This window comes from Perognathus longimembris, chromosome 17 (genome assembly GCF_023159225.1).
Source record: "Perognathus longimembris pacificus isolate PPM17 chromosome 17, ASM2315922v1, whole genome shotgun sequence".
NCBI lineage: Eukaryota > Metazoa > Chordata > Mammalia > Rodentia > Heteromyidae > Perognathus > Perognathus longimembris.
In genome coordinates this window covers 17,541,554-17,553,860 of record NC_063177.1, presented here as the reverse complement: position 1 = coordinate 17,553,860, position 12,307 = coordinate 17,541,554, and the positions used below count along the sequence as shown (strand labels likewise).

At 44.1% G+C, this 12,307-nt stretch overlaps 1 protein-coding gene across 2 annotated transcripts; it reads right to left on the bottom strand.

The window, feature by feature from the left end:
* Positions 1-1,169: 1,169 nt before the first annotated feature.
* On the bottom strand, positions 1,170-12,279 carry Mrm3 (mitochondrial rRNA methyltransferase 3). 2 transcript variants are annotated; one of them, XM_048366365.1, is made up of 4 exons: positions 11,956-12,279; positions 11,275-11,519; positions 6,908-7,075; positions 1,170-2,571 (listed from the first exon to the last, which is right to left on the bottom strand). In XM_048366365.1, exons 1-4 carry the CDS (start codon positions 12,267-12,269, stop codon positions 2,045-2,047), a joined length of 1,254 nt encoding a protein of 417 aa, XP_048222322.1. In that variant the 5' UTR covers positions 12,270-12,279; the 3' UTR covers positions 1,170-2,044. The 2 variants fall into 2 exon arrangements, with proteins under 2 accessions (XP_048222322.1, XP_048222323.1); XM_048366366.1 differs by lacking the exon at positions 11,956-12,279 and having other exon boundaries at positions 11,333-11,464.
* Positions 12,280-12,307: the final 28 nt, after the last annotated feature.

The following is a 12,307-nucleotide window of genomic DNA, read 5'->3' as shown; positions in this document are numbered from 1 at the left end:
TGGCTGTCCATAGTTCTCTGAAGATGAGGTTTTACAGGAAGCCGAGGGGAGCCGGAAGGGCAGATGGGTGGTCTGTGGCTCTTGGGCATGCTGGCAACTTGGGCTCCCTGGAATGCACAGCTGCGGAGCTCACACAAAAATCCAAACCACTGAAGCCACTGTGCTAGGGAGGTGGTACAACCACACCCCTTGACTCCAGCCCTGTTCTCTGGGGTTGAAGAAGCAGCGCTTGGAACCCTCTGCATTTGTCCTGGCAGATAAAGATCAGCTTGCCCTGGCCCCCTCGGGTCTCTGGGTGTCCTATGGCTCTTCAGCCACCCTAACTTCAGAGGAGTCCTCTTTTTTTTTTTTTGGCCAGTCCTGGGCCTTGGACTCAGGGCCTGAGCACTGTCCCTGGCTTCTTCCCGCTCAAGGCTATCACTCTGCCACTTGAGCCACAGCGCTGCTTCTGGCCGTTTTCTGTATATGTGGTGCTGGGGAATCTAGGCTATATCCCCAGCCCCCCAGAGGAGTCCTCTTGACACAGCAACCCATCCTGGGGACAGTAAGTGTCTATGTAAGTAAATGCCTTATTTGTTCATTTTGGTGGTACTGGGGAATGAACTCAAGTCCTTGAACTTAGTAAACAGGCACTCTGCTACTTGAGTTACAGTTCCAGCCCTTTTCTGCCTTGGTTATGTTCCAGATAGGATTTCATTTTATGCCTGAGCTACAGTCCTACTACTGTGCATCCCCATGTTGCTGGGGATGACTAGTATGCACGCCAGGTACCCAGTCAATACCTCATTAACTTAATCAGGTGTTATACAATTAAGGCTAACAGCGGGAAGCATCCGACTAAAAAGGGTAACACATTCCTACAGATGCAGAATAAATTCAGTTTCTCCCTTTTCTGCATAGTCCTCAAGAAGTTAATTCCAACTTGGTGCATTCACTATTTCTTCTATTCCCCAGCAAGGGGAGGGGGAAATACAGACAGTCAAGGTATATATAGACAGTGCTGCTGAAATAAGGCCTGAACAAACTACCCCAGACACCAACACAACCAAGCCCAAAGAACTGCTGGCTACCCACTGCCAACCTGTAGCCTCAGCTTCCTAGGTTATTAGTTTCTTACAATGTCATAGTAAGGTCAAGATGAAAAGAGATACCAAATCCACAGATCATACTTAAATGAAACATTTTTAATACAATCTGCTGGTTCTGTACTTTTGAGTTTATTTCCCATCAGACATGGTGACTCAGCTAACCTACAACCAGTACTTGGGTCATGCAAAACACTCACCAGCTGATCCAAGATGAACCATCACTCTGTAAGGGTAATACCTTCAGGAACTTTCTGGGCAAATGCTCCTCATCCTCAGATGCTGGGAGTGGAACACAGAGATTCATACAGCTACCCCTTAGATATGTCCCCAGCCTTATTAAGACAAGTTTTTGAGGGGCAGTACTGGGGTTGAACTCAGAGACTTATACTTGCTAGGCAGGTGCTCTACCAGTTGAGCCACACTCCCCAATTCATCTAAGTAGATCAACGTGGAAAACAGGTACATACAGAGCTATGTAAATCACCTACTAAAGTACTCACACAAAGCACAAAGGCGCTTTTTGCCTTGCCAGGCATGGGTGGCCCATGACCTATAGTCCTAGCTAGCTATTCAGAAGTCCGAGATCTAAGGATTGAGGTTTGAAGCCAGTTGGGATCTATCAGACTCTTTTCTCCCATTGGCAGAAAGATGAAAGAGAAGTATGGTGCAAATGGCAGACCATAAACCTTGATCAAGGAAGACAAACAAAAACATGAGGCAAAAGCCCTGACTCCAAGCCTTAGTACCAGCACACAAAAAAATTGTGATCTTGTTTCCGAGGAAAGGCAGAAAGTAATAGAAATTCTTATTTTCCCACTAACTGGATACTGGCGGCAATGCCTCCATCCGGCCCCCACATGGCCCAGGAAGCCAGTTCTAGACTCTTCTGGCCGCCTAAAGCCTACAGGGAAGGAGGAGATGGAGGCATCCTTTACCAGGGAACACCTAAGCGGCTCTCAGTGGAAACACTTGTTCCTACTCAAGAGTTCTGCCCTTTGCCACAGCTGCCTTTTCCCCTCGAAAAGCAAGATGCTCGCAGCCATGGCTGAGTTCAAGCTATCCACCCCAGGCACAACAGGAATCAGCAGCCTCTTGCCCCCAGTGCTCGAAGCCAACTGGAGAGACTCCAGGCTCACGCCATGGGTCTCCCCACCTATCACCACAGCTGCGGGGGCTTCTGTCCAGTCCAAGTTGTAATTCTGGACCTCCAGCTCAGGGAGCCAGTCTCTGTCAGTGTCCATATCCTTCTCTTCATACTTGTGAAACTTCAGGAATCGCCGATCAGCCCCTTTGGTGTGGTCACTGGAGTTACTAGATACTTGGGCTTGGGCATAGAGTCCACAGTTGTCTGCCACATAAACTCGAGTATCGGGGGTCAAGTAATTGGGCACTGTGTCCCATTCTAGATTGTTGATAATAGGTACCTGGAAATGGGCCCCCATGCCTGCTCGCAGCACTTTGGGCTCCCAGGCATCCACACAGCCTAAAAAATAAGAGAGGACACAACACTTAACAAACCTTCTCATACTAAGGGACTGTGGAGTAAATGAGAAATTCTACATTAAGAGATACAGCACAAGTATTTCTTTTTTTTTATTTTATTTTTACTTTTTTATTATTATTATTATTTTTTTTTGGCCAGTCCTGGGGCTTGGACTCAGGGCCTGAGCACTGTCCCTGGCTTCTTTTTTGCTCAAGGCTAACACTCTGCCACTTGAGCCACAGCGCCACTTCTGGCCGTTTTCTGTATATGTGGTGCTGAGGAATCAAACCCAGGGCTTCATGTATAAGAGGCAAGCACTCTTGCCTCTAGGCCATATTCCAAGCCCCAGCACAAGTATTTCTATTAGAGTCTTCTTAAACTGGGCCTTAACAGGGACTGTAGGATTCTCAATAGCACTGAAAGGAGACTTTGTTCATCCAGTTGATACTAGCCACACATTGTACAATGAGAAATTTTTTTAAAAGCCCCTCAACCTCCTCAGGGTATAGTGGGTGCTGGGACAATGATTCATCAGGTGACTATATTAGTGATAACAGATGTAAAAGAAGCATGAACAGGCTAACAGAAACCTTGTATAAAGTGGGGCTTTCAGGAAAAACACTGAACAAAGTCCACAGGACACTAAGCTGTTTTTTTTTGGGGGGGGGGGATTACTAGAGATTGAAGTCAGAGCCTCACACTTGGTAGGCAGGCACTCTACACTTTAACCATCCTTCCAGCCACTTTTTGCATTGGTGTTTTCCAGGCATGGTCTAGCTTTATGCCCAGGTCAGGCTGGGCTGTGATCCTTTTACTTGTGCTTCCCTGTATTAGAGTATGATAGGTACCTGCCACTGTGCCTAGCCACTGTGCTTCACCTGTAGCTTGTTAACTATGTGCCACCTTGTCCAGTTATTAGTTAAAATTCAATCATGAAAACTTTTATTGTATGAGCTGGCATCCTACTGTGATCCTCCAATCTCAGAGCCTCCCAAGTAGCTAGTATTAAAGGCTTGAGTCACTGTGTCTAGCTACGAAACTAGTTCCTAAAGGATAAGAGGATCTTTTTTGTTGGTCATGGGCTTGAACTCAGGGCCTGGGGACTGAGCTCTCTTGCTCAAGGCTAGTGCTCTACCACTTTGAGCTACAGTGCCACTTCTGGTTTTCTGGTGGTTAGTTGGAGATAAGAGTCTCACAGACTTTTCCTGCCTGGGATGGCTTGGAACCGTGATCCTCAGATCTTAGCCTCCTGAGTAGCTAGGATTACAGGCATGAGCCACCAGAACCTGACTAAGATCTTCTTGGAGAATGATACAGGCAAAAGACAATTCAGAGGAAAGAAGAGAGCATCAGTCTAAGAGCTGCAAGCAGGTATGAAGGCCAGCTGGGAAAGGTCATGGGAAGCAGACAGTGGCCAATTTAAAGAAGGCTGAATATGCTAAACTGAGAAATTTGGGATTTATTTTTCAGAAGACAACATAGCACTGAAGAATCTTTAAGCAAAACTGACAATCTGATGTATTATCTAACACCCCCCCACACACCCTGCTTTAATGTTCAATCTAGATTGGAGCACATCAGGTAGCAGCCAAATGCAGCAACCCAACGGGAATTTGGAGCCTGAACCCAGCGGTAGCCCTGTCCCTCCTGCACCTCTTTTCTCTCATGTAGCATAAGTAGGGGAATAGAGTTTCATGTACAGTCAGATCTAACATTGGCTGCATAGAAGACACCTGATCTTTCCCAGTGTCTTCTCTGACAGTGGGCAAGCTGGGAGAGATGGAACAACCAGGAACTGCACCAGGACTTCCTCACATACCTGCTATCCTCTCTCAACTCCCTAGTATAAGTTTCCCTGTAACAAGGTATCTTAAAAGTTAACCTAGCCTAGAGCAGGTTGCTCATGCCTGAAATCCTACTCAGGAGGCTGACATCTAAGGATCATGGTTCAAAGCCAGCCCCGGCAGGAAAATATATGAGACTCTGATCTCCAATTAACCACCAGAAAATCAAAAGTATCACTGTGGCTCACATGGTAGAGCACTAGCCTTGAGCTGAAGAGCTCAGGGACAGTCTACAGGCCTCAGGGTTCAAACCCCATGACCGACAAAAAAAAAAATTAACCTATCAAGCTTAGCAGAGAATAAAACTAGGCAGCCAAGACTTAGAAAGACAAAACACGGAGAAGAGCCAGGCACTGAGGGCTTACACCTGTAATATTAGCTACTCAGGAGGCTGAGATCTAAGGTTTGTGGTTCAAATCAAGCGTGGTCAGAAAAAGTAAAGTCCATGAGACTCTATAATAAATTCAGAAAAAAAGCTGGAAGTGGTGCTGTGGCTCAAAGTAGTGGAGTGCTAGCCTTGAGCAAAAAGAAGCTCAGGGACAGTGCCCAGGACCTGAACTCAAGTACCAGGACCAGGAAAAAAAAAAAAAAAAAAGGACTCGGAATATGGCCTAGTGGCAAGAGTGCTTGCCTTGTATACATAAGGCCCTGGGTTTGATTCCTCAGCACCACATATACAGAAAACGGCCAGAAGTAGCGCTGTGGCTCAAGTGGCAGAGTGCTAGCCTTGAGCAAAAAAGAAGCCAGGGACAGTGCTCAAGCCCTGAGTTCAAGCTCCAGGACTGGCAAAAAAAAAAAAAAAAAAAGATGGTTCAGGTTTGTGAGCTGTCTAGTCTGGCCCTTCATTTAGTGGGGAGTAAAGGTGAGATGTCTTTCCTCCTCCTGTCCTTGACTGGGCCCACACAAATATTTCCTATATTCTTGCCTCTTTCACTACAGCCACTACTATCAATGAGAAAACCACAGGGCTTGCATTATATCCCTACTACCAATGGGGTAGGTGGGGTACTGATAATGGAGTCCAGAACCAAGATTTGGCCCTGGCAAGAGAACCATACTCTAAGAAGGCGTTTCCAGGAAGAGTTGAAAGGAGCAATTTAGGCAAGTCTCAGCAATAGAAGTCACTATTAATTTGTATTTAATGGTAGCTTGGGTATTTCTAATGAATGATAGGCTCCCTCCTTTACTCCCAGGGTGTAATAGGCATTTTAGGCATGTCTCAACTGCTTGGCAAGTCTGAGTAACCAAGCCTATTAATAATCCCTGCTTCTGGCAAGGAGAGCAATGTAATGAGGCTAATTTGTGCATGACTTGGGTGGCTACATTTCCCTGAGGCTAAGGGAAATGTATCACAGCAGCATAAGCACTCTGATACCAGCATTCTTCTCCCTCAAGGGTTAGGAAGGTCCCACACACTCAATAACTCGAGAACTCAAGATCATTAAATAAAAGACGTAACCAAGTGATAAAACTGGCATCCATACAACAAAAAAAGTCTCAGGCATTGGTGACTCATGCTTGTAATCCTCATTACTCAACAGGCCTGGAGACCTGGAGAATCTTGGGTTTGAAACCATTCTAGGCAGAAAAGTCAGTGAGAATCTATCTCCAATTAACCAGCAAAAAGCTGAAAGTGGAAGTATGGTTCAAGTGGTAGACTGCCAGTTGTAAGTAAGTCAAGTGAGCTTGAGGCCAGAGTTTCTGTCCTAAAAACCTGGTATTGATTTCTTTACGCTGATTTTAAAATTCTTTTTTTTTCTTTATGCCAACTCTTGGGCTTGAATGAACTCAAGGCCTGGCCACTGTCCCTGAGCCTTTTGGGCTCAAGGCTAATGCTCTACCACTTCAGCCACAGCTCCACTTCTGGCTTTTTGGTGGCTAATTGGAGATAAGAGTCAAACCAACTTTCCTGCTCAGCTTCCTGAGTAGCTATGATGATGACAGGGAAGATCCATTGGTGCACAGCTAGATTTTAAATTCTCTCCTTAATAATTTAGCAGGTTTCAAAGCTATTTTACAAAGTAAACCAATATTTGCTGAAGCATATATTGTGCCAAGCAAGTAGTCCTCACAATAACCGTATGGAGAAGCTATTATTCCCACCATACAGATGAAGGAACTGACATTTGTCAACACTATTTATAGACATAAAACTACTAAGGGGCTGGGCGCCAGTGGCTCATGCCTATAATTCTAGCTACTCAGGAGGCTGAGATCTGAGGACTGCTGGCCTAGGCAGAAAAGTCCCCATGAGATTCTTATCTCTAATTAACCACTCAAAAACTGAAAGTGGCACTGTGGCTCAAGTGGCAGAGAGCTAACCTTGAAAACCAAGAGGCTCAGGGACAGTGCCCAGGCCGAGTTCAAGGCTCACAAACAATTAAAAACAAAACACCTACAAAAGAGATATCTAACATTCACAACATGTCTGCTCACAGTCCTAGCTTACATAAAAGTGGTAGACCAACCCCCCTGGTCATGGGTGCTCTTACCTTTCGTAAGCAATACTTTGCTGCAGCCTGCCCCTGCTGCAGATCTCAGAATTGTCCCCAGGTTCCCAGGGTCACGGAGATTGTCACAAATCAACAATAACGGCAGTGAGTGATGAAGTTGTTTCTCTGGATATGTCATCTTAACATGGTCTGGTTTGGCAAAAATCCCTGAGGAAACACAGGAAATTAATTTGTCTGATGAAGACACTGGGAATAAACTGACCTTTCATTTCCTTGCCATTATTTATGCATTTACATATGAAACATATAAGTGCACTCTGAAAAAAGGTTCAAACAACATAAAAATTCTACCAGTACCAATTTTTACCCTGCCTGTCTCTTCTCCATCATTTTTTTTTTGGCCAGTCCTGGGGCTTGGACTCAGGGCCTGAGCACTGTCCCTGGCTTCTTTTTGCTCAAGGCTAGCCACTTGAGCCACAGTGCCACTTCTAGCTGTTTTCTGTATATGTGGTGCTGGGTAATTGAACCCAGGGCTTCATGTATATGAGGCAAGCACTCTTGCCACTGGGCCATATCCCCAGCCCCTCTTCTCAATCTTGAAGTGTATCCTTTCAGATGGTGTGCCTACCCTACACAGGCATACCTAGCCATACAGAGTCCAAGATTTAACAAGAACTAGGGGCATAGCACAATGGCAGACTGTCTAGCATGCACAAGGCCCTCAATTATATACCTAACAACAAAAAAAAACTATATATACCAAACTATATATACCAAACTAAAAACCCAAACTATTGTTCTATAATGTACTAAATAAGTACGAACAATTTACCATTGCTAGTATGCTCGTAGCTACCTTATTCTAACCGTTGCATTTTATAATACCAAGGTATTACCATTCATTTCTTTCCCCACTGACAGCTAAATTATTTACAAACAGTAACAATGATTATCCCTGTGTGACTCTCTGTCCCTGTGTCTGAAAAATCCCTCTAGGATAAACAACTGTAAGCAAATGGGTAAGTAGTGTAGTGCACTCTTTTTTTTGTATGTACAAAAGAGAGTCGGTTCAAAGCCAGCCCGGGCAAAGTCCGTAAGACTCTTATCTCCAATTAGCCACCAGAAAAACAGGAGTGGCATTGTGGCTCAGGTGGTAGAGTGCAAGCCTTGAGCTGAAGAGCTCAGGGACAGCACCCAGGCCCAGAGTTCAAGCCCCAGGACTGACCCCCACCCCCCAAAAAAGGAGAGAGAGTTACTTCATTCAATGTCAACAGAGGGTAAATTTGTTTCAATTTGTCAAATGGCACTTAAAACAAAACACTAGACAAACACAGCATTTTTCCTGATTTCCAGAAAGGTTGAACATCTTCCCAATACAACTGATCATTTGTGACCCCTTTCTGTTAGTTTCTTCACACTCTTTTCCTTAAACTTTTCTTGTTCCATTTTTCCACTGGGTGGTGTTTATTTAATTGAACTTAATATTTAAACACTAGTCACCAATCTTTTATATTCCTTTGCTTTTTCTCTCCTCCATTGCTTATTTCCTGGAAAATAGAATCTCAATTTAAAAACTCAAATGCAGCTGGGTAACAGTGGATCACCTGTAATTCCTAGCTACTCACGAGGCTTAGCCTCCAATTAACTACCAGAAAACAGAAGTGGCCCTGTGGCTTAAAGTGGAAGAGCACTAGACTTGAGTGAAAAAGTTCACAGACAGCAACTAGGCACTGAGTTCAAGCCCTACAACAGACAAATAAAATAAAAACCAAAATACATGAAAGTGATGACTCCTTTTTCAAATATCCCAGCTGGGAAGCACTGTCTGGGACAGTTGATAAAGGGCTGTGAGTAGGAGGACTGAGTCATGAGAATCTCATGCTGAAGGTCTAGAGGCTGGGGAAGGCCTTTGGGTTTAGAATACCTGAAAAAACAAAAACCCTAAGTGGCTTTCTTAATGAAAGTTCTCTCCTCAATAATCACTACACTGTACCCTCTAGCTTACAAAAAGGAAAGAAGTTAGCAGAAAAGGAAGAAATTGAGAAAAGACTAATACTAAAATGAAAATGTCGAGCTGGGAATGTGGCTTAGTGGTAGAGTGCTTGCCTAGCACATATGAAGCCCTGGGTTCAATTCCTCGGCACCACATAAACAGAAGAAGCCAGAAGTGGCATTGTGGCTCAAGTGCTAGCCTTGAGCAAAAGAATCTCAGGGGCAGCACCCAGGCCCTGAGTTGAAGCCCTGGGTTTGGCAATAATAAAAATAAAATAAAAATGTTCTCTGAGTATATGAAATTTGGATGGTGTAATGAAATTATTCTCATGGATGAGCCATACAGCCAAATCAATCTTTATGAATCCTAGTATAGTAGGAGAGTTGATAACAGCATGTAACATTATTTAGGCCTGACGTCATTTTAAGAACCTAATATTAAATATTTAACTCCACTTGTAAACTTGCTCCAAAAGACTGTACTTTTAAATTTTATAAGCATATTGCTGCATATAGTCACTCTAGTAAACAAGTTACTACCTAAATTATAAGTTAGGAAATGAAAAAATAATATTGTACCGAAACCTAATAGTGAAAATTTTAGGATTCTTTCCAGAGACAACACAAGCAATGAAGGCAGCACCATGGTATTAGGCATAAATGTCATGTGTGGTATAAAAATCTTGTACTTCAGGGCTGGGGATATGGCCTAGTGGCAAGAGCGCTTGCCTCGTATACTTGAAGCCCTTGGTTCAATTCCCCAGCACCACATATACAGAAAATGGCCAGAAGTGGCGCTGTGACTCAAGTGGCAGAGTGCTAGCCTTGAGCAAAAAGAAGCCAGGGACAGTGCTCAGGCCCTGAGTCCAAGGCCCAGGACTGGCAACAACAACAACAAAAAAATCTTGTACTTCAGAGCCACAATGGCAGGAGACCTTAGGCCTTTCACTTGGACATTTGTGGTGATGAGAACCCATTTCTTCTCAAGGCTCTATTTACATTTCTGGGTTTTAGAGAGAACTTGGAAGTTTGACAAGTACTGCTAGTTTCTATGTCTCCCTTTACCCTCTCCCCTCCTCAGATCTAAAATATAGCATCACAGGGTAAGGTGAATAATACACACTTTTAAAAAACATTAAATGGTGCAATCAGTCATCATTTAGCACTGCAGAAACTACATTAAGTCCAAGATGGCTGGCCATGGTAGCACACATGCCCAAAGTAACACACACAGTAAAAATGAGTGATAGTTGAAGAATATAGTAAGGATTAAATAGATATAACAAGTCAGTGTATGGTTATGTAGCTAAGCAACTTGAGTTCTTTAGTATTGTACCTTTGGACTAAGTGCTCCACTTGGAAGGGCACACATCTGTGACTTGTGGGACTAAAGAAAAGATAGCCCCCTAGAATCTTTTCTCTCTGTAAACGTTGTATAGTTCAAGGATGGGATCATACAATGAGCCCAAATAGAGAATACACATTGTACAACTGGTAGGAGTGATCCTGATCTAGACCTAAACCTTGAAAGTAACTCTCTCCCTCAACATCCCTTGCTTGGAAACCTCTTTGCTTATTGCCATTTGGTTCTCATAGCTTAAATATTTAACACCAATGTCAAACAAGGTGTAAAAAGCTGAGCATAGTGACCCACGCCTGTAATCAGGAGGCAGAGGAAGGAGGCCATTCTGGACTACATAGCAAGACTCAATCTCAAAGACACCTTGAGGGGTGGGAGATTTAGCTTGGTAGCGGAGCCTTTGCCTAGCATATGAGAGGTCACAGGCTCCATCCCAGCCCTATAAGAAAATGAAATAAAATTCTTAAAACAAAACCTTCAAAGAGAGAGGATGAGGAGATGCAAAGAACTATCTTCCCATATTCAGACAAAAGGCTTCCTAAGCTGTAACAGACTCCATCGTCACATATAACTTTAAGTTACAATCAACCAGATAAAGAAAGCTCCTAGAAGACAGTTATCTATTCATTAGGCTAATCATGGAAAAAGTTCCAACTTAGTTCTAACCCTTATACCTTCTCAAATAATGGTGGCATAGTCAGTCAGTTATTACCATACTGGAACAAGTTTTGTGGAAATGGAGAGCTTAGCTTTTCAAAAAGTACTCTCTTAATTTATAGTCTGATATTAAAGGCTGGAACAAATCTCCTAAAAATACAAAGTTTGAGGCAGACTGGCTCTTCCTGGAGACTACAAGAGAGATACTTTATCCATGGTGAGAAATTGGCTTCAGTCTTCCCTGGAAGTACCCTAAAATACATAGGATTTCCAAATGCCTTAAAAGAGATTAGGCAGTAACATTTTGAGTTGGGTTTAAGTAAGATTTGTCTTAAGATAAGTGTGAACAACAAATTCTAAGTTTCTGTGCCTATGGACACATTGTGTAACCACTGACCCATTATTCCTTGTGGTGCCACTACATCGGACCAATCCTTGATATCCTCAAATTTCACCTTAATGAGGCTAACACCTTTCAGCTTATCGACTGGTAACTCCTTGATGTATTCCAGACGGCTAAAAAAGAAAACTTTGGGCACAGCTCCAGCCTTGAGAGCATCAGCAATCAGCCTGTGACCTTCCAGCAGGATCTTCCCATGCCTTTCTCGAAATGGTCTGGACTTAACTATTGTCATCACATTACTGTGAAAAGAAAAAAAGATGGGTGATTACCGATACTCTTATTATTATTGAGACACATCTAATTTAGACTTCACAGAGACAGAAATTCCAAAGGAGATTTTTTTTCTTTTGCCAGTCCTGGGGCTTGAACTCAGGGCCTGGGCACTGTCCCTGAGCTTCTTTTGCTTAAGGCTAGCACACTTAGAGCCTTTTGTTTATGTGCTACTGAGAAATCGAACCCAGGTTCAAGAAGACTAAGCAAGCACCCTACCACTAAGCCACATTCCCAGCCCCGAAAGTGATTCGTATTCTGCATAATACGAATAATAAATACAAAATAAAAATATCAAGAACTGCGGGGTGTCTACTGGAAGGATTCCTTTAGGGAGAGGGTTACAGGACTGCAGTGAAGGTTGGAAAAAAAATGGAAATAGTCGATTTGCCTCAGGCACATCACCTCAGCCTCTTGTCGCCGGGGTAGGCCTTATCGTAGCGCAGCCCTGCCTCTTCCCAGGAGCGAGGTGTCTGGGACGAGGACATCTGAGGCGGTGGTTTAGGTTTTTGCCCCGGCGGACTGGCCTCAGACGCCATCTCGTGGGGCTGCTTCCTAGGAGGACGCTTCCGCTCCACCACCTCTCCGGATGGAAACATAACTTTTACGGGACTCCGCCGAAGCGCCCGAACCCAGCGCCGCGCGTCGAGGTCCCAAATCTGGACCACAGGCAGCAAAGGTCTCCGTAGCCAATGCGGACCCCTCGCCAGCACTGCCATCTTCCCTGAGTCGAGAAAGCGCGCCGTCGCAGGCTAGT

Coding starts and splice junctions, on each gene's coding strand:
- Mrm3 (XM_048366365.1), bottom strand. CDS start 12,269: ATGGCAGTGCTGGCGAGGGGTCCGCATTGGCTACGGAGACCTTTGCTG. Junction 11,520..11,955: donor CCCGGCGACAAGAGGCTGAG/GTGATGTGCCTG, acceptor TTCTTTTCACAG/TAATGTGATGACAATAGTTA. Junction 7,076..11,274: donor GGCACCACAAGGAATAATGG/GTCAGTGGTTAC, acceptor GTGTTTCCTCAG/GGATTTTTGCCAAACCAGAC.